Source organism: Lineus longissimus, chromosome 19, assembly GCF_910592395.1.
Source record: "Lineus longissimus chromosome 19, tnLinLong1.2, whole genome shotgun sequence".
NCBI classification, from domain to species: Eukaryota; Metazoa; Nemertea; class Pilidiophora; order Heteronemertea; family Lineidae; genus Lineus; species Lineus longissimus.
In genome coordinates this window covers 4,338,116-4,361,026 of record NC_088326.1, presented here as the reverse complement: position 1 = coordinate 4,361,026, position 22,911 = coordinate 4,338,116, and the positions used below count along the sequence as shown (strand labels likewise).

At 41.4% G+C, this 22,911-nt stretch overlaps 1 protein-coding gene across 11 annotated transcripts in view; it reads left to right on the top strand.

The window, feature by feature from the left end:
* The window catches only part of LOC135503080 (regulating synaptic membrane exocytosis protein 2-like), a 111,979-nt gene that overhangs the window by 42,472 nt on the left and 46,596 nt on the right, over window positions 1-22,911 (top strand). For 6 of the 11 annotated variants that reach the window (XM_064796401.1, XM_064796398.1, XM_064796396.1 and 3 more), the window contains 6 exons: window positions 738-1,525; window positions 5,141-5,835; window positions 8,517-8,552; window positions 12,414-12,493; window positions 19,821-19,929; window positions 22,128-22,172. In XM_064796401.1, coding sequence (XP_064652471.1) covers window positions 738-1,525; window positions 5,141-5,835; window positions 8,517-8,552; window positions 12,414-12,493; window positions 19,821-19,929; window positions 22,128-22,172 — 1,753 coding nt within the window. Of the gene's footprint in view, window positions 1-737; window positions 1,526-5,140; window positions 5,836-8,516; window positions 8,553-12,413; window positions 12,494-14,266; window positions 14,290-19,820; window positions 19,930-22,127; window positions 22,173-22,911 lie in introns of all 11 variants that reach the window. The other 5 variants (XM_064796400.1, XM_064796397.1, XM_064796403.1 and 2 more) reach the window with 4 other exon arrangements.

Below are 22,911 nucleotides of genomic sequence, written 5' to 3'. Positions count from 1 at the left end.
ATCGTGACCACTACCGAGTTTGTAGCACCCAACAACAATTTTTCAACTCCTGGACTCTACTGCTTTCTTAATCGACTTTGATTAACCAAATCTGTTTGCATATAAATGCTCATTTAAATCACCTTTTCTTTTCAGTTCTATTTGAAAATTAATTGATTTGATTAATCTGACCTTATCTGTAATGTGTGGTTGTTAAACACCTACTCGTACATCATTCATAAAAAATTCGAAATTTCTAATTGAATTTGAAAATTGCCCATTGTGTGAGTATAAACTGAATGTAAATGTCAACATTGCCACTGTGTAGACTGATATACCCGGTACAAATGAACATACCAAGTTTCAGCAAATTTGCATGCATGGTAACTGCACTGTGGCATTGTGTGTAACTGCATTTCTATTTACCTGAGCCACCAGTAAAAACAAATGGCATACCCCTTTAAAGGCCTACGTTGTTCCTTACAAATTCAAATATTTTAAAATTGAATTTAAGATATTTTGAATACACTGTTGTGTACACCAATATAATGATATTCTGTAGGTGATATTTTCTTCTGGCTGGCTATCGTAGAGTGGCAATGTTTATCTTTATTTGCCTGTGGCGCCGACTAAAACAATTTATACGATGGCACAGGTCTTTAATCTGACTCATTTAAGTAAAATTGCTGTGGGTCTTGAGATGTTATCCTTTAACAAGTCTTAAATCCATTAATCATCGAATATTTTCGTATTTTCAGACTGTCTGGGCGTGTAATCTCTGTCGGAAGAAGCAAGAGATCCTTGCAAAGACCGGCCAGTGGTACCACGGGGGTATGGCCAAACCGGTCCAGCTCGACGTGGACCAACCCAGGCCACCCCAGAAATCAGAAACTATGAGTGCTCTTGATAAGAAGTCTAAATTCGCTGATCATCCCGACTCTGGTCAGAGTTCATCCGAAAAGGAAAACAAAGGAATATCCGAAGGTGGTAAACCACCCATTACGCGAACGGGGAGTTTACTAGGGAAAGAATTAAAACGTCAGTATTCTATGAGTGATGTCGATGCAAAGAGTAAGGAGATGAATGAGAGAACTCGTGATAGGTCGCCGCAGGGCCGCGAGCGTATTGGTTCCACTGGGCATGACCGAGAACGTGAGCATGGCCAGTATCCCAGTGAACGGCGCGCCCTACAGGAGCGTAGGGTCTCCGATCCGAAACGTGGCCCCACATCGCCCCATCGTGAGGGGGAATTCACGGCCCCACACGCCGGGAGCAGACACGAAAGACATAATCGGTACGATGACTTTAGTGAGCGCGTCCCGCGTGATCATCTTGGGCGGGAAATTCTTGAGCCTAACGAGAGGCCGAGTGATTTGATTGGACGTAATCATGAACAGTTTCAGGAGTCGATGCCGCGGGAACGTGACGATCGGTTACGTCATTCATCACGGGATCGCCGCGGTAGGGACCCGGCAAACAATGATCGATTTAGGGACGACCTTCCACCGGACAGGAGAAGAGAGCCCTCTAGTGATAGAGTTAATAGGTGAGTCGAAACGTTTATCATTTTAAAGGGACAACTTGGGCATGAGATTTGTTGGTTTTTTATACGGAAATTGCTTCCAGTAGGACCATGACTTCTCCAAACAGGATCATTGAAAAAGCGCTTTTATGGGGCACTAGAATGAGATGGGACCAAAAGCCTGTCTGAAATCAGCTGAAATTCACAAGCTACGTTCAAAGCCACATCACGAGACTGCTGAAAATCATTGTAAGAGATCAGCATTGATATGATACTACATTATGGCAGCGCATGTTGGCAAGCAGGGCCCAATCAGCTTTTCAAGGTCACCGGTAAAAGTACCCAAATATTGAAGTCATCACTCCAATGTCCAGTGTACTATGATGCCTGTTGTTTCCTAGAACAGGTGCTTGTGTTCCAGCTCTGTGTGAGATAAGGCAGAGTTCTTTACAAGGCAGTGTCATGGCGGCCAAGCCTACCTTGGCAGCTTACCATCCTACCTTGGAAGACCTACCCTACTCTGCTCACGAATTTTGAAAAGGGTTTCTATAGGGCCACGTACCCTACCTTAAATTGTTGGGCACCTTTCCTTGTTTGCACATACGTTTAAAACTTCTTGAATATCAAGGGTGCCACCCGACCTTGAGAAAACTCAGTGGAGAACTCTGACAATGATGGCATACCCTTTTCAGTGCTAAGAAGACCCTGGTGAGAGACCCAGTTTACACTCATACGTTTCAGGATTTCCAAAAGGTCAATGGCAACTTATGACATGTTTTTCAAAAAAAAATTCTGCCCGAGAGCATTTTCTGGACAAAGACAAAGATTTCCCCCCAATTCTTTCGAAACGTGCCTTAATAGTGGACAACAGTTTTCAGCTCACGAGGTGAGCAAAAGTAGCTACTCTCCTGATATTTTTTCAGACCAGTGTATGTTACAATTCCTACTCTCATCATGGCTCCACAAGCCTCACCTAAAATCGATACAATATCTGCCCATTCCTGGAAATGAGACAATTTATTTCCTCCCCCCATCCCCTGACAGGTCTGTTCTGCATTTCCCTGTCCATGCTTCAACTGAATACCATAATGTACATGGCCATTGCCTGTACTGCTATCGCTACACGCTAACTGTGTTACCAGCTAGCTGTAGCCATGTATGCTACCGCTCTATTGACAAACTGTACATTATTCCCTCCGCCTCTGCTACAAAAATCGATTGCTAATACAGTGTGCTTAGTACTACATGCTATGGGGAGATGTTAGATTCTGTCTAGCATGGGCAGGGTCTCTCGTCCCAGCAGTAGTATTAACCTTTTGAGGATGGGGGTGTGTCAGGAAGGGTCTGTCATCTAAGCAGCAATATCAACCCTTTCATGACTGGGATGTGGCCATCAGAGTCTGTCATTCCAACAGTGATGATAGTCCTTTCATGACTGGGGTGTGTCCATTGGAGTCTGTCATACCAACAGTGATGATAGCCCTTTCATGACTGGGGTGTGTCCATTGGACTCTGTCATCCCAACAGTGATGATAGCCCTTTCAGGACTGGGGTATGTCCATCAGAGTCTGTCATCCCAACAGTGATGATAGCCCTTTCATGACTGGGGTGTGTCCATCAGAGTCTGTCATCCCAACAGTGATGATAGCCCTTTCATGACTTGGATGTGTCCATCAGAGTCTGTCATCCCAACAGTGATGATAGCCCTTTCAGGACTGGGGTATGTCCATCAGAGTCTGTCATCCCAACAGTGATGATAGCCCTTTCAGGACTGGGGTATGTCCATCAGAGTCTGTCATCCCAACAGTGATGATAGCCCTTTCATGACTTGGATGTGTCCATCAGAGTCTGTCATCCCAACAGTGATGATAGCCCTTTCATGACTGGGGTATGTCCATTGGAGTCTGTCATACCAACAGTGATGATAGCCCTTTCATGACTGGGGTGTGTCCATTGGAGTCTGTCATCCCAACAGTGATGATAGCCCTTTCAGGACTGGGGTATGTCCATCAGAGTCTGTCATCCCAACAGTGATGATAGCCCTTTCATGACTGGGATGTGTCCATCGGAGTCTGTCATCCCAACAGTGATGATAGCCCTTTCTTGACTGGGATGTGTCCATCAGAGTCGGTCATCCCAACAGTGATGATAGCCCTTTCATGACTGGGGTGTGTCCATCAGAGTCTGTCATCCCAACAGTGATGATAGCCCTTTCTTGACTGGGGTGTGTCCATCAGAGTCGGTCATCCCAACAGTGATGATAGCCCTTTCTTGACTGGGGTGTGTCTATGAGAGTCTGTCATCCCAAAAGTGATGATAACCCTTTCGGGACTGGGATGTGTCCATCAGAGTCGGTCATCCCAAAAGTGATGATAACCCTTTCATGACTGGGGTGTGTCTATCAGAGTCTGTCATCCCAACAGTGATGATAGCCCTTTCAGGACTGGGATGTGTCTATCAGAGTCTGTCATCCCAACAGTGATGATAGCCCTTTCATGACTGGGATGTGTCCATCAGAGTCTGTCATCCCAACAGTGATGATAGCCCTTTCTTGACTGGGGTGTGTCCATCAGAGTCGGTCATCCCAACAGTGATGATAGCCCTTTCTTGACTGGGGTGTGTCTATGAGAGTCGGTCATCCCAAAAGTGATGATAACCCTTTCATGACTGGGGTGTGTCTATCAGAGTCTGTCATCCCAACAGTGATGATAGCCCTTTCAGGACTGGGATGTGTCTATCAGAGTCTGTCATCCCAACAGTGATGATAGCCCTTTCATGACTGGGGTGTGTCCATTAGAGTCTGTCATCCAAACAGTGATGATAGCCCTTTCATGACTGGGGTGTGTCCATCAGAGTCTGTCATCCCAACAGTGATGATAGCCCTTCAATGACTGGGGTGTGTCCATCAGAGTCTGTCATCCCAACAGTGATGATAGCCCTTTCATGACTGGGGTGTGTCCATCAGAGTCTGTCATCCCAACAGTGATGATAGCCCTTTCTTGACTGGGGTGTGTCTATGAGAGTCTGTCATCCCAACAGTGATGATAGCCCTTTCATGACTGGGGTGTGTCCATCAGAGTCTGTCATCCCAACAGTGATGATAGCCCTTTCATGACTGGGGTGTGTCCATCAGAGTCTGTCATCCCAACAGTAAGCCAGTTAGCAACCTGGTGTGTAAAGCAGGGTCTCCCGTCCAAGCAGTAGTAAGGACTCCGGTGTGTCTAGAAGGATATCCAACAATAGCAAAGGCTGGGGTGTGTCTAGCAAGGTATCTCATCCCAGGAGTAATATTAAAGGCTGGGGTCTTGCTGTGTCTCTTGTTCCAACATTAGTATTCATTGAATAAAGTCTGTCTATCAGGTTCTCAATTCCCAGCCATGGTATTCATTTGATAAGGGCTGGGGTGGGTCAAGCAGGTCTCCCCCCAGAGAACCTACAGCGTCCAACGATCAAAAGGTTAAATACAGCCCTGGCTCGGTCATTAACTAAACCTGGTGTAAAGTCTAACAGCTTAACTGGAGGAGATAACGCTATGTTAAGTTAATGCCAACGTTAGTGAGAAAAATTAAACAACCAGGCCCACCTCAACTGACAAAAATGATGTAATCAACTGATGATTATAATTGCGATATTTTTCAGGGATTCAAGGGAACAGTTAGATAGACGGAGAACAACATCTAGCGACAGGATATCGGAACTCGGCGGTCGCGAACGCTACCATGACCCTGCCACTGATCATAGACATGAGAATTATCGCGACTTCCGAGAGACGCCGGGTCGGTCGCGTGGCGATCGTCACGAACCCGAGAATAGGCATAGGAATGACAAAAGTCAGGACCGCATGAGTGATCATAGTTTCCAGGATGAACATGACATGGGGATTAGTCGTTCGCGACACGGTTCTGGACGTGATCATAATATTCAAAGACCTACTAGTGTTGAGCGGCACCGGCATATGCAAAAAGATATGGACGCGTACGACCCATATCATAGCCCGAAACCGTCGGGGTTCACAAAACACTTACAAGACGAGGTGGAAGGAATACAACCGAACCACGATCAACTCACACAGATGCAACACCTTGACCCTGCGGCTGCCGCTAAGAACTCCAAACGGAATAGACAAAAAATGGAAAGTATGTTACGCAATGATTCGCTTAGTTCTGACCCTTCTGACTGTCCACGCCCACCACCGCCAAAACCTCATAAGCATAAAAAAGGCAAGAAGCTTCGCCAGCGATCGTTGAGTAGTTCCGACGACGAGATACGCTCGACACCGGACTGTTCCAGTTGTGAAGAAGTGGAGATCGAAAGTGAAAGCGTCAGTGAAAAAGGTTTGTTGGTTCTTATATACTTTGCCTTCAGTTCACTCTTGGGAAAGAGGTTTCCATGTACCAAGTCATGTGGGGAAATGTTGGCACTCGATATTTAGGAGGTTGAGAACAGAGCATCTTATCAAGGATCCCTAAACGTATACTGATAAAACTCTGTAGAAAGAGGACGAATTTTGTGTACATTTCTAGCCGTATATGTACAGTGGAACCTCCCTTAGCGGACATCTCTCTATTAATGACACTAGTTTTGATCCCAAATCGGTTGTTTCCATTCAATTTGACCTCTCTAATCAGGACACCTCCCTACTAAGTACAGCATTTGTCACTCCCGAGGGTGTCCTTAATAGAGAGTTTCTACTGTATAAGGATCCGTGGTAAGTCCCTGATCTCAATCTCCCAATTATGACCTCACTGTACGCGTCGGTTGTCTCACCGAACAGCGCAAAGGTGGAACTAAAATGTCGGCCAAAACTGACGCTTCTCGCCGAGGTTTTGCTTGAAATGAGAGCACCACCCGAGCAGCATTTCGTGAGACAGTGGTCTTATATCAGTGAAACTAGAGTATGTGGTGCACTTGTGACTTGGTGCGTGGCAGCCTGATTCTTATTGTTTGTAGCTCTAGTACAATTGCCACATTCTGACTATAATCATGATGACTTTTCATCCACGATCTTGGCACGATCTTCTTTCCAGGTTTTAGGTCAAACTTGAGGCTGGACCCCTCCTAGCATTAGGATGCTGATTGATATTTTATTAGCTTTAGATATAGTCACCAATATTAGTTCTTATTGCTGCTTATGTAATCCTGCCCTGAAGTCTACCAAAACAGATGTGACTGATGCAATTAGACCAGAAATGGCCACCTCCTGAACTAAAACAATCAGAATCAATCCTCCTAATTTGGTCAAACTGATCAAAGATCACTCCTGTTTTGGTCATGCTGATCAGAGATCACTCCTGTTTTGGTCATACTGATCAAAGATCACTCCTGTTTTGGTCATACTGATCAGAGATCACTCCTGTTTTGGTCATGCTGATCAGAGATCACTCCTGTTTTGGTCATGCTGATCAGAGATCACTCCTGTTTTGGTCATGCTGATCAAAGATCACTCCTGTTTTGGTCATACTGATCAGAGATCATACCTGTTTTGGTCATGCTGATCAGAGATCACTCCTGTTTTGGTCATGCTGATCAGAGATCACTCCTGTTTTGGTCATACTGATCAAAGATCACTCCTGTTTTGGTCATGCTGATCAGAGATCACTCCAATTTTGGTCATGCTGATCAGAGATCACCCATGTTTTGGTCATACTGATCAGAGATCACTCCTGTTTTGGTCATACTGATCAGAGATCATCCCTGTTTTGGTCATGCTGATCAGAGATCACCCATGTTTTGGTCATACTGATCAGAGATCACTCCTGTTTTGGTCATACTGATCAGAGATCATCCCTGTTTTGGTCATGCTGATCAGAGATCACCCATGTTTTGGTCATACTGATCAGAGATCACTCCTGTTTTGGTCATACTGATCAGAGATCACCCCTGTTTTGGTCATGCTGATCAGAGATCACCCATGTTTTGGTCATACTGATCAGAGATCACTCCTGTTTCGGTCATACTGATCAGAGATCACCCCTGTTTTGGTCATACTGATCAGAGATCACCCCTGTTTTGGTCATGCTGATCAGAGATCACTCCAATTTTGATCATACTGATCAGAGATCACTCCTGTTTTGGTCATACTGATCAGAGATCACCCCTGTTTTGATCATACTGATCAGAGATCATACCTGTTTTGGTCATACTGATCAGAGATCACCCTGTTTTGATCATACTGATCAGAGATCACTCCTGTTTTGGTCATACTGATCAGAGATCACCCCTGTTTTGGTCATACTGATCAGAGATCACTCCTGTTTTGATCATACTGATCAGAGATCACTCCTGTTTTGGTCATATTGATCAGAGATCACCCTTGTTTTGGTCCTACTGATCAGAGATCACACCTGTTTTGGTCATACTGATCAGAGATCACTCCTGTTTTGGTCATACTGATCAGAGATCACTCCTGTTTTGGTCATACTGATCAGAGATCACTCCTGTTTTGATCATACTGATCAGAGATCACTCCTGTTTTGGTCATGCTGATCAGAGATCACCCATGTTTTGGTCATACTGATCAGAGATCACCCCTGTTTTGGTCATACTGATCAGAGATCACTCCTGTTTTGGTCATACTGATTAGAGATCATACCTGTTTTGGTCATACTGATCAGAGATCATACCTGTTTTGGTCATACTGATCAGAGATCACTCCTGTTTTGATCATACTGATCAGAGATCACCCCTGTTTTGGTCATACTGATCAGAGATCACTCCTGTTTTGGTCATACTGATCAGAGATCACTCCTGTTTTGGTCATACTGATCAGAGATCACTCCAATTTTGATCATACTGATCAGAGATCACTCCTGTTTTGGTCATGCTGATCAGAGATCACTCCTGTTTGGTCATACTGATCAGAGATCATACCTGTTTTGGTCATGCTGATCAGAGATCACTCCTGTTTTGGTCATACTGATCAGAGATCACTCCTGTTTTGGTCAGACCCGATTAGCATACACATTATTTATGTGCTTTTCCCCAAATTGAAACTTATTATCTGATTTTTTTCCAGTGACCGGTCGTTTGAGAATAAACCACTATGGAAAAAGTTAGCACCTTTTTCGTGTATTTTGCAACCCTTGATTTGGAATGTAAAATGTACATGTTATTAATTAGTATTTAATTAATTGTTATGTTAATAGATACTAACCACAATAGTCGATCACTTCAATCATTCGTGTGTCCTTTGTTGCGTTAGCAGGGGCACCTGGGGTGATAGCTACGTTATCTTATTGAGTAGGGGGGGTTAAGGCGGTGGGGAGGGGGAGGGGAGGTGATTTTTCACTGTACTATCTACTGTCTCAAAATGCTTTACAATCACACACATTGTTACCCAGCCTATCAAGAAACCTTTCTGGAGAACCAATGGCAGCCACAGTCTAGTGTACGCAAGGATGTTTCAAGCCAGTTGAGAGTTACAAAAAACAGCATCGGCCTGGTATCGAACCCAGGATCACCTGCTCACAAGGGGGACACTTAACTGTGTAGACCAAAATTCGTTCTACAGGGTGGCCCAGCATTATTTTCCCTTGCACAATAGAATTCTATTGTGTATCCATTGTGTGAGAGAAAAGAATTCTGGGCCACCCTGCAGGATTAGATACCCCTTGTGTCACCTACCTACAAAGTTTCAATTCCATTTTTGCAGACCAATGTAGGCGCATCATGTACTTTTATGTGGGGATGTAAGGAGGAACCAGCACATGCATGCACAGTATCCATAGCCACACCATTAGATTGGGGAGTGTGGGGGGGGGGCTGTATATGCACCTAGAATTGCCTGCATGGATGTGGTGACATAAAATGTAACACGTATAAATGACTTATCCTCCTAACTACTAGTTATTGTTGCCCCTGCTTTCGAATTTTAAGTGTGAGCATGCCAAGGTTTGGTTCAATGAAGTGATAAGGAATTTTATCCCGGTTTTTTTTTACTGAACATGCCCTTCCTCTGTTACCTTCTCCTATACTTACAAGACTTCGTCATGAGTTTCCCTGTTGTCTTTAACAGTACCCCTTGAACCCCCCCCCCCCAGCCAGTGTTAGCCCAACATTTGGCAATACTATTGGTCCTTGCTTTACTGTAAACCCTGTGGTTTAAAACCCCAATTGACACACAAAACAGGTGTGAATACAGGGGGTGGGGCACCAGGCATACCCCCCTCCCACATTTCCACATTTGAGAAAATCTTTGAAAATGACTACAAATTTTGGATTTTGGACTCTAAAACATAGGTTTTGAGAATTTTTAGAAGACACCACTATCTTAAAATCTACGTAAAAGAATTCGCTCCACATGTATATTTTACTTCCAATGAGAAGGGTGATGAGCTTATTACACGTGTTCCATTCAGCTTACACGTGTTCTATTCAGTTTTACATGTGTTGCAGTCAGTTTTACATGAAGAGTCAGACATTTCCGACCCGCATCCATGACTGGGGCAGAAGTCTCAGTTGATGTCAGTGGAGAAGACCCAGTGCCAATGGGGAATGGGCGAAACCACGCTACAGAGTATGTTAAAATGTGATGTGCAATCGAAAAGTATCTAATCTTACAGTCCCTGTCAAAATTGACATACCCTCTGCTTTGCGTAAAGCTGTGCACAACCTAGGCTCCGGTGCAGCGTATCAGTTTGTGCATATCGCCGCGTAAGTTTTGTGTACATCATGAGTTACTGACGCAAAAAATACCGTAATTCTACTGCGCAAAAGTTGTGTGTAAGTTGCATTGCGCATAACATATGCATGTTCAGTGATGTCAATTCTGATTGGGACTGTAGGTGAGGTTTGCATCATAAGATAAGTCCAGCTCATTGCCAAAAATTGATGTTGTTGCCCACAGAAGAAAAATCTTCTCTATGAAGGCAGCCAAGTGACCTTGACTCATATTCAAATGTGTGACCTTGACTCATATTCAAATGTGTGACCTTGAACTAATGACCCCTTGATGTCTAACTCTTCATTGATACTGTGTGTTGATAATTGTTTTACACTTATTCGCAATTTCATCCATATTTTGCTGTTGAACAAATATCTAATTATCTATTCAAATAACACAATGAAATTGAAGTGAATCAGGGAAAATACTTGAGGACTTAGTGTAATTGTTAACAGATATCAGGAATACCTCTTCCCCTGCCTGGAAGACCACATTGAATTTCCTATTTTGTCGGTCAGGAAGGGGTCGCTGGTACCAGGCTGGCTTAACCACTTGAAAAAGGGTCCTTTATTTCGTGTATTTGAAGCTTTTCTCAGCAGAGATGAGATGTCAATATTTGCAGAGGTGTGAGCACAAAAAAGGGATGGTTAGAAAGATTGGTCCCAAATGAATGGGTGCATGCTATCTGACCGATAAAGAGGGGGACATTGATAATTTATTTATGCATTGGCCCTAGCCATCAATGACGTCCACCCTAAAAATTTCAAACTAAAAATATTTTGAAAAAGTCGGTGTTGGTTTACAGCATTTCAAAATGTAAGTTCATTGATATACAATGTAGCCCTGTGATTCTTTAAAATTTTATCAAAATTCCCAAATTACTATTCCACCGAGATGGTCATTATCGAATTCATTATTAATTTTAGAGTGTTCTCAATGAAACTTTTTGAGTGTTTGTGTCCTTAGAGAAAAAGAAATGTTCTGTCACTCACTCAGTTTGTCTCTGTTTTGTTAGTGGTCAGTGTGCACTGTGCTGTGATCACAGAGAGCACTGCTATTCAGAGAACACTGCTATACAGCAAACACTGATGTACCAAAAAAACTACTATTCAGAGAGCACCAATATACAGAAAACACTGATATACAGAGAACACTGACATACAAAGAACATTGATATACAGTGAACACTGATGTACAGAGAACACCGATATACAAGAAACCCACTGATATCCAGAGAACACTGCAATACATATAACACTGATATCCAGAGAACATTGCAATACAGAGAACACTGCAATACAGAGAACACTGCAATACAGAGAACACTGCTAATCATTTACCTTATCTTTCATGGTAGTTTCTTCCTTCATACATGTTTTCATTATTTTGATATTGTTCAAAAAATATCGAAAAAAATTGAATTTTTTGTAGGAGTGTTGAATTGCTGCTATAAATTGCTGTATTGACCATGTTGGCCAAACCAAAGAAGTGTGTGTTAGGTTAGAATTTGTGTGGAAAAAGAAAGCCATTCAATATTCATCTTTCATAAATACTAGTAATGGTTAAACTTGCGAGGGAAATATCGTACCTGTTCTAAATTGTCTAAATCACACTGTAGACAGGCAGTTTTTGTTGCAGAAAATGGGATATTTCGGCAATGAGTGATAAAAAGATCGTTGTGTGATATTTATTGCCCATCACAGTGATGATCATTCTTTTTATCGGCGCTGGCGATGACCGACGCAGCTAACGATATTTGTCACATGCAATATCTGCTGCAATCAAGAATTGCTTCTCTGCAGTGTGGTAGTCATTTATTGTCTTTGTGGTGGTACAGTCCTGTCCATAACTAACATCTGCGCTACTCTACTTTTTTTTAAAATTCATGTGTTCACAAGCAAACCAACTCGCTATCAGTCATTGCACTGACTTACAATTAGTATCAAACCCACTGATTACTGGATATACCTGCAGACAAGAGGTCCTTTTGTTGCACGTAGCAGCAATTATAATTGCATGTCACAAAAACAAAATTTACTCATTTGCGTGATGCTTTAAGCTTCTGTTGTGTTCAGCAAGCAAGGTTATTTATGGACAGTACTGTGGAGACACATTGCTGAATCTTGACTTTCTCACCCAAGATTGTTTGTCAGTGTGTGATTTTCAAAACCCAGATCTTGATGTGATTTATGGTAAAACATTCATTACATGCTCTGTTCATAATTAATTAATCAATTTGTTAATTAACAGGTGTTTATGATGACCACTACGAGCAGGAATCGTGGAAAAAAGACGAAATGCTCGAGGCTAAAATTAAAAAGTTTTTAGCGGTGAGAGGTGGTGCTGATTAGTTGATGTGGACGAGGTGGGACGTCTGTGTGTCCCTCGTCATCGTTTATTCTTTCTAATTATTTCTGAGCATTGTCAGGTTTATATCTGTTAGTTTATTATGACTGTGCCCTTGATGAAATGTAGCCTGTTTGGTTTCCGGTCTGTTTTGCATGAGTCGAAAGCTTCTACCAAGTTTACCATAAAGGTATAAACGTAAAGATCTCACTAAAAGCTGCATAGTTTTCAGTGAGACCGAAGTTTATTCCTTTATGATTTCTCCATCGTGACAATCACGATTATCATTGATTATATAAAGTATTACATAATAATTTTAGTAATTTTAATAATTTTTTTCTGAATGTGGCGAATTTGGTGAATGACCTACCTAAAAAAAACTATAAGATGTAAACAGGGAGATGTTATGGTGCGGATCAAATTTTGGTGAATCTTGGAAAAAAATTGTCATTTTTCAGAATATTTTTATATTATTTCTCAGAAGCAGTTTTAATAAAGACTTCATTATAATTCGAAAGGACAACAGCTTTTAAAAGTTAGCAAATATTTTAATTGGGGTATTTTTGGTGGCAAAACACCTTCAGGTAATCAAGAAGTTAGACCCAAGTGACTGTTTTCTTCTCAGAAGCTGGGTAGCATAGCACATAATATTCTTGGATATTCCTGAAATTGTCGCTATTTCAAAAAGAGAAATTTCTTTGTATGTCATGTGACACTTGGTAACCATGGTAACGTGTTCATCCAATCAATCCATTTCCAGTCATTGGCCACCTGGTGGTGAGTTTGGGAATTAATAATTGGTGACTTAGGCTCGAGTTGTCGTCAGTTGAACATGTTGTCATACGTCACGGTTGATGTGGTCCTCACTGTAGATGCCCAGCTTGAAGTCCAGAATTTTTCCCCTGTGACAAGGTTTGGCCAAAAGGTGGCAATCACCAGTGATTAAATGATAAATAGAAAAAAATTAATATTTTTTTAATAAAAAAATGCTATATAGTGTTGGGTTCGAGGTAGTTTTAATCACCACGGTTGTGCATGCAACTGCAGTATGTAGCCTGTGCCAATTATGGCCAAATCATCTGGACTTCTCATTTCATCAAGTGCATACAGTCTTCTCAAAGCGCTTTTATTCTGTTTGCTGTATCTTGGCCTCAACTTCAATTCCGTTTATAGGGGAACTAGAAAGCCTAGCGGAGGGGTCCAAGGCCCAAACTGATTCTGACACCACCTTGTCGGATGCCAAAAAGAAAATTGTACGTTTCGGCCGTGGCGAGGGCCAATCTATGGAGGATGAATCCGGTTGGTCGGAACCCCAAGTAAAGGATTCTGGGATTGATACCGGTTTATCGAGTAGTAGTCAAACAATAAATGAAGAACACATGAAGGTAATAGTCAATGGTCGTCAAATGTGTGGAGGTTTTATCGTCGCCTTGTAGAGCATGGGTATAGCATAGCATTTCATTCTCCCAACATGTGACTATCTCCCTTTTCACTGGATTCTTTCGCAAAAGCCGGAACAAAATCCAAATTTGAAATATCGCGCCAGGTTTGAAATATCCCCAAGTTGTCAAGTCAGTGAAAACCCAGCTTATGATTTTATTGCTTGGGCGAGTTACTTTGTGCGTTCCCAGGTGCAAAAGGTATCCGGTCAGCAAGATCAGGGTGTATCTGGTCAGAGAGACCAGGGTGTATCCGGTCTGACGGACCATTCAGATTACTTGGAGCATATTCTCTACTTTTCCCCTTTCTTCAAACAGACAAATTCAAATTTATTAACGCTGTAAGTATGTCTTCTCTCACCCTGGTTGATGGGCGTTTAAAGTCTATAGAATGCATGGTTTCATTTCATTGGTTTATACCACTTTGACCTTTGACCTCCAAAACGGCCGGGAAGCATTACTTACAAACATTCAGCTTGAGTTGATAACTAGATGTAGCTTTGACCGATAAAGCACAATATCACATGTCTCACTCAGCTTATAGCTTGGCTATGGTACACGATTATCTTGATATGTGCACATCTGTTTTGGTTGGAGCCTGTTAAGAGTTCTTATGCCTGTGAGAAACACCGCAACACTTAGATATCAATAAAACATCATTCAAATTTTCTTATGAACAGAGTTTGACACCTTGTGCTCAAAATCCACCTTGGTAAAATCAAGTATGGATCAAATCTATACTTGGTAAAATGAGTTAAAGGGGAAGTGCATCCTGATATTTTCACATTTTTAGTGAAGACCGTATTAATATGTTACTTTCATTACAAGGCCTGATGTGATTTTAGAAACTTTCACGAAATGGAACGTTGTGATTATTATACCAAAAAGTTGTGATGACCGGAAATGACAATTTCATTTCTTGGTCACTTGGAAATTCAACGTGTCAGGCTCATGTCAAAATTATTATGAAGCCCAAAAAATGATCGCAGTTCCTTTCTCCCTGGATCCCCTGAACCCTGTAGAAAGACAAACAAGACCATTTCACCATCTCCTAGTAAGATTTGTATCAGTTGATGCCAAAATGATACAGTAGAACGTGTAGAACAAGGACAACCTCGGGACTGACAAGTGCTGTCCTTAATAGAGAGGTGTCCTGATTAGAGAGGTCAAATGGAATGGAATCAACCACTTTGGGACCAAAAAAGTGTCCATAATAGAGAGGGTGTCTTGATAGAGAGGTGTCCGCTAAGGGAGGTTCCTCTTTATAAGATTCCAGCACATGGTGTCATTTGTTTTACCCTCTTCTCCACATAAACAGTGCACTCATAGAAATAAACATTTTTGAGCTCTAATAAAACCTTTGTCAATTATTTGGCCAACATGAGTATGCACCCAATAGAGATATTTTGGTAACGGTTTTTAAGATTCCACAAAATCGTTAAGGGTTTTTTGTTCTGCTGAATAACCTCTGTAGGGTGCATACAGTCCAAGTCACAATTGACATCCTTCCTGCTTGGCGTCAGTTACACACAACATACACGCGAGTTGCGAGCCAATGTTGCACCTGTGACACGCTTATCTCACTATGTTTCGCGTGTATGTACACGCGCTTGGCGGTGCGCTACTGACGCACCAATGACGCAAATTAAGGTATGTCAATTGTGACTTGGACTGTATTTGTCTTGGCCAAAAAACTAGACCTGTTTCAAAGGCTCAAAAAACTTTATTACCAAGAGTGTGTTCATTTTTTGGCTTCTTAATAATTTTGTTGTGCTCCCTCAGTCCTTAGTTTTATGCAAGAATAACATTTAAAGATCTGAAATTAACTGACATGAAACCGGTTGTCGAGGTCCACGGGTGTAGATCATTCCTTACTAGTCATCTGAAGTGGGTATTTACCAAACATTTTTTTAGAGGTACAAAATTTCCGTAGACTAGAAATATGTTTCTAACAATTTTCTGAAGATTTATTTGCTTAATGATAATTGGCAATTTTATCCTTAAACCATTTTCCCCGTGTATCCTGTTTCCCAAACATATGCTACATTATAAGATAAGATGGCTTTCCCTCATAAATGAGTTTAATTTATGGATTTATCCAGATTACTGAGATACAGATTCAAATGATGACCCCATAGGCCCAAAATGGCATTTTCAAGTCCAAGAAGTCTGATAAAAAGTTGTAGTTGGATCTAGAACAACTATGATGAAGTATCTCCTACCAAATTACCTGCTTCTCTAATTCATTCGAATTCGATTTTGACAACTTGGGGTTTATTTCGTTTGTCAAAAACTTATCTTACTTTATCATTGACCTCCAATTGCATTTCGACCACAAAATATCTATGGCTTGACCCAAAATGTGCCGTCTGCTCTAAAATTTGTCATTTGACCTCAAAATGGTCATTTGACCTCTAAATTGTCATTTGACCTCTAAAGTGTCGTTCGACCTCTAAAGTGTTGTTTGACCTCTTTAAACCTCCCAAACATCCATGCTCTATGACGGCGTTGAATCCTCTCTGCTCACACTCTCAAATGAAACGCCTTCTTGTCGGTGGTCCGGTGTCGGACATTGTACGCCTCTTGCTTCCTTTGTAGATTTCTAGTTCCCCAGTCGTCATGGTGATAGTAAACATGGTGCCGTGGTTGTGTTGTTTTCATGTCTGCCATAAAGGTGGCGCTCCCCTTCTGCTAGACTTTTTCTCTGGGTTTTCTGGTTGTTGTTTATTTCTCTGCATGATATGTCCATGATTTTCTATCTTTCGCTTAAGCAAACTTGGTATAGATGGCGTTAAAATCCGTTTTGAAAATGAGGTGATGGTTTCCATGCGAGATGACTCTGTTTGATAACATGTACTCGTTTTTGTTGAAAATTACAAATTTTGACAAATTTTCTTCACACCATGTCGACATGAACTTTAACCAGATAAAATTTAGTGGTTTTCTGCCATTATTTCAAAATAGCTCACTACCGGAACATGTGTTAAACCATTCACATATTATGTACATGTGTACGTGTTATACAGGTTGCATAATATCACACATGTGTTCGTACATGTGTTCGTACATGTGTCCATACATGTGTTATACAGGTCACAAGTTATGCATTTTGATAGCATATGCTACATGTGTCATACAGGTCGCATAATATCATTCATGAGTTATACAGGTCAAATATTTTGCATTTTAGCATGTGCAACATGCGTTATACATGTTACATGTTATGCATGTTAGCATATGCTACATGTGTTATACATGTCACATGTTAATCATTTTAGGATGTGCTACATATTATACAAGTGACATGTTATGCATGCTAGTATATACAGCATATTGTACAGGTCACATGTAAAACATGATAGCTCATGCTACATGCTATACAGGTCACACGTTACACATGATAGCTCATGCTACATGCTATACAGGTCACACATTACACATGATAGCTCATGCTACATGCTATACAGGTCACACGTTACACATGATAGCTCATGCTACATGCTATACAGGCCACACGTTACACATGATAGCTCATGCTAATGCTGTATGACACATGTTTACTTGGTCAAATATTATTTCCATTTTCTGTGTTTGTGTATTTGGTTATTAACAGCGCTTTGTGTATTTTTTGTTTACCCACTAGGAGGGTGGAGATTTTTAAAAAAACAGCGTTATTTCTGATTGATACAAGATTTGACAGAAGCTTTCTAGTAAATACTTTTGATGTGAATTTTTTTTTCTTCAAAGTTCCAGAATTTCTGTGCTGGATGGTTGATTTTTAACTTTCGGGTCATCCGTATTGATTTACAGTGGTGAAAGATACAGCCCTTGACTCAAGGAAAATTCTTCCCATAACTATACGTCTACGGACGATTTGTCCCTAGATGATTTGTCCCCGGACAATTTTTCCCTGGATAATTTTTCTCCACTGCAGACGATTTATTCCTGGATGATTTGTCCCCGGATGATTGTCCTCGGATGATTTTTGTCCGGACAGTTCACCACATGGACATTTTGTCCCTGGAAAGTTCACCCCAAGGACTTTTTATCTTCCTTGAGAGCCATCTACATCAAAATTCCATGGGGACAAATTATCCAGGGACAAATAGCCTTGGGGGCAAATTGTCCAGGGGTATAGTCCGTGCATGGATTGACCTCATCCACTGCTCTGCCCCCTGTAGGTAATCAGGAGCCTCTACCCTGCCCCCTGGAAGAAATCTGGATTTACAGTGTTCTGAATGAGAGGCCATTTTATTTTCAGTTGATTCTCATGAATTTAGCATTTTTGCTTTTATTCGTTGTAATGTGTATTTATGTGTACTTTCGTGTTATTGAATGCATCATGTTTTTGTTGAAGCTGAACTGAGGAAACTCCACACTCCAAAATGCCTTTGCTAAATGTTTGCTAGTGTAGGGTATGCTAAGAATTACACCACCAGCCACCTGGATGCGGAAATGATGTCATCACAGAAAAAATTAGTACTTTTTTACGTAAAATTTGTGCCATTGACCCCCCCTATGACACACTTTGCTGTTCCAAAGTACAGTGACGTAATCCATGACGTTATCCATGACGTTATAGCAGTACTGAAGAGTAGCGACATAATCCATGACGTTATCCAAAACGTTATAGCAGTACTGAAGAGTAGCGATGTAATCCATGACGTTATCTACATTATCCATGATGTTATAACAGTACCAAAGTGTAATGATGCAATTCATGATGTTAACTACATTATCCATGACGTTATAGCAACACCAAAGTGTAATGATGTAATTCATGACGTTATCTACATTATCCATGACGTTATAGCAGCACCAAAGTGTAATAATGTAATTCATGACGTTATCTACATTATCCATGACGTTATAGCAGCACCAAAGTGTAATGATGTAATTCATGACATTATCTGCATTATCCATGACGTTATAGCAGCACCAAAGTGTAATGATGTAATTCATGATGTTATCTACATTATTCAAGATGTTATAGCAGTACCAAAGTGTAGTGACCTAATCCATAACGCCATCCATGGCAAAGCAGTAACAAAGTGTACTGACATAATCCATGACGTTATCCACACGTGGCCTACTTCGTTGACAGGGTCAAGGCATTGGATCTTAGTCCAAAAGGGCCTTCCTAATGACAATACTTTATTGCCTCTATTTAATCACTGTAGTCACACTTGACATGCGTGGGCGAGTCTCTAGAAGATAAGGATGGTGAAAGCAGTGGATGCTTAATTGTACATTCGAGAAAAATTACCAAAGTAATGTGTATTTCAGCCAGTTCAGCTTTCATCAAAACCAGAATGCTGTTGTGTATTTTACGTTCTTACTTTTAAAAGTGTGTGACCTTGACCTGGTCTGCCAAGGTGAGGGTTATTTGTTGTTGAACACTACTGTAGTGACCTTGACCTAGTTGACCAAATCATGGCCACATATTTTCTGCACATAGTATCCTTAAGTTTTAGACACAAATTTTCAAACCATTTAGAGTATCAAAAATGTGGTAGTGCGTTCATTTTCTTGGTAAAAACACTTGTGACATTTGGTGAATTTACTCGTAATAATATCTGATTTTGATTTGGCAACTGTGTGATATCGTCATAATCTCAAGTTGTCAAATTTGATGGATACGAAATTCATTTGGTAACATGAAGTTTGCAACGAAAATATTTTCCAACCTGCTAAAACTTACCGTCATTTCTATAAGTAAGATATTATTGGCTAAAACATTGACTATTATGGCAAAAAAGCATCTTCTTGGGGCTATAAGGGTTAATGGATATACCAGTTCATACAACTTGGTCACTATTTATGTTCTGTTTTCGAAAGTTCTTAAAATAAACTGAGTATCTCTCTCTTTCAGCATCCCGTTACCTGGCAACCGTCTGGTGATGGCACCAAGCTAATAGGTCACATGATCTTGAAGAAATCCGGTCTGCTTGAGGGCGGTAAGGACTCTAGTGCAATATTAGGTACGGTTGTAGTAACCCCTGTGCTCTGACCCAGCGCAAGTTGATCAGGTGTATTCAGATTGATTCTCAACTGGGCTCTCAATTACCTAAAATATGGTAGAAAATCTCTATTGAGGACACCCTTGGACTGACAAGTACTGTCCTTAATAGAGAGGTGTCCTGATTAGCGAGGTATCACTTCCTGATAATAGAGGTCGAATTGAATGAAAACAAACAATTTGGTACCAAAACTAGTGTCCTTTATAGAGTGGGTGTCCTGAATACAGCGGTGTCCACTAAGGGAGGTTCCACTAATGGTGTATGCTCGAAGTAGGCAGTGCCTTGATAAGAGGGGTTAAAATCACCCCAAACCTTTTTTTGTTTTTGTTTGTTTTGACTCTCCTGAAGAGTTCTCTGGAGGTTGAAATGGCCAATTATCTTCCTAAACACATTTAAATGACATGGGACATCAAGTTGATCTTATGATTATGCCAAAAAAGTCAGTAATAAGCTGTCATACTATTCAGGTTTAAAACACGTTTTGCCAGATTAGACATAGATGGGGTTCCTGGTCAACTTGCGCTGTCTGGAGGTTGATCTCTTTCTCGCTTTCCTTCTTGCTTTCTTTCCGGTATTTTTGTCATATTTTTTTATCTGTTTTGCCATATTTTCATGCATAAGACTAACAGCTCTGACGGTATGCACAGTGAACAAGCATACCATGCTATACAACCATGTAAAGGAGTCCATTGATCAGCTATACAACCATGGGAAGGAGTCCATTGATCCCGCTATACAATCATGGGAAGGAGTCAATTGATCAGCTATACAACCATGGGGAGGAGCCCACTGATCAGCTATACACCCATGGGGAGGAGTTCATTGATCAGCTATACACCCATGTGGAGGAGCCCATTGATCAGCTATACATCCATGGGGAGGAGTCCATTGATCAGCTATACACCCATGGGGAGGAGTCCATTGATCAGCTATACACCCATGGGGAGGAGTCCATTGATCAGCTATACACCCATGGGTAGGAGCCCATTGATCAGCTATACACCCATGGGGAGGAGTCCATTGATCAGCTATACAACCACTTCAGCGTGATTTTTATCGGCTATACACTGGCGGCATTAAAATGTGGACTTGTCCACCCGAATAACAAAGGACGTGACCATAATCGATTGTCTGTTTTCTCTGGGGTGCTCTATCTATCCTTGCATGTCCCTGTCATTTTATTTTAGTCCCGCCATATGATGTTGAAGGTCAAGGTCAAATCTAAAAGTGTGCCATTTCCCCTGTACGCCAAGGAATCGCCACTAGGTGGCACTGTGGTGAACCCAGGCACATTCTCTGCATGTTGTTCAGTTCTGGTTGTCTGCTAGGACTCCATGGTCATAATTTGAAAATTGGCTGTTAGATGGCGTTATTGAGGACTGTGAGAAACCGGAAATCTGCCAAGTCGCCAAGTCCAAACAACTTGAGGGTTTACGGATTTCTGCCATGGCCATCCAGCACCATCTAAGAGCCTATTGTTGAACTTGACACTTGGAGCGCTACCAAATAACTGGAACCTTATTGATTGGTATCTGTTCTGACTGTTGAATTGATATAAAGCTGAACTGTGCTGATCTTCCCAGAGTCTCCATCACAGGAGAGCAGTTCAACTTTTACAGGCTGTATAATAAAGATGACTTTTTTGGGTTTTTTGTGAAAGATGTTTTGACAGTATGGGATAAAAAAAAACTCTCACAAAAATTAGATGGAATAAAAATGTTGGCGATGTGAAGTATGAATTTATTTGTTTGATCTGTGGTTGTGGATGACCAGCTTTGTAGGTGGTATTGGTCATGCAGCCTTGAAGGAGGGGTTGGGTGAGATACTTCTTGGCCGTGCAAGCACAGATAGTAACAATAGTTTGGTTTAATATGTTAAGATGTTGGACAAGAGCAGTGAACCGCCAAAATTTCATGCCGAATTATTTGGCAGTTTGGAAAAATGTCTAATAATGAAATATTCGCGACTATCTGTGAAATTGCATCTTTGGTGTGATTTTAATTTAGCATTTTGAGAACACTGTTACAGAAATTGAGTTAATGTTTGTTTTTCGCCGCATTTCTTTTTCGGGGATTGGCTGATCGTGAAATTAAAACGCACGTGGAAATTTTCCGGTTTACAGTATCTTATTTTTAATTGGCGAGTAAATGTATTTCCAGGTTTGAAAGTGATTGACGGAAAGACCACCGAATCTGGACAGTTAGGTTAGTAGAGTGTTGCTTTCGGGATCAAGCATGTAATTGTAGTCACCTTCGAATGCACCCCCCCTCACTCTGTCAGCCTGTTGTACCCTTGCTCCTGAGTTACTGTAGAACCCCTCTAATAAGGACATCCTCGAGTCTGACAAATGCTGTCCTTTATTGAGAGGTGTCCTGCGGTCAAATGCATTGGACACGACCAGTTTGGGACCAACTGCAGTGTCCTTTATAGAGAGGGTGTCCTTAATAGAGGGGTGTCTGCTATGGGAGGTTCCATTGTATATGCTAAGGTCCTAAATTACTCCCTTCTCCTAAATTATCTGCAAAGGACTGTTTGAATTACTCCCTGCCTGAGTGTTTCGTTTGAGAATTAGCATGAAGTTGTTGTAACCATAGAATGCACTCCCCCCTCGCCCTCCTCACTTTGTTAGAACTCCCCTTGCTCCTGAGTATGCAAAGGACCTGAATACTCCCTTTTTCCAAATTATCTACAGGCAAAGGTCGTGAATCAATCATATCTTCGTCTGCATAGGTCTTGAATTACTACCTCATGAATTATCTGCAAAGGTCTTGAATTACTCTGTGCTCCTGAATTATCTGCAAAGGTCTTGAATTACTCTGTGCTCCTGAATTATCTGCAAAGGTCTTGAATTACTCTGTGCTCCTGAATTATCTGTGAAGGTCTTGAATTACTCTGTGCTCCTGAATTATCTGCAAAGCTCTTGAATTACTCTGTGCTCCTGAA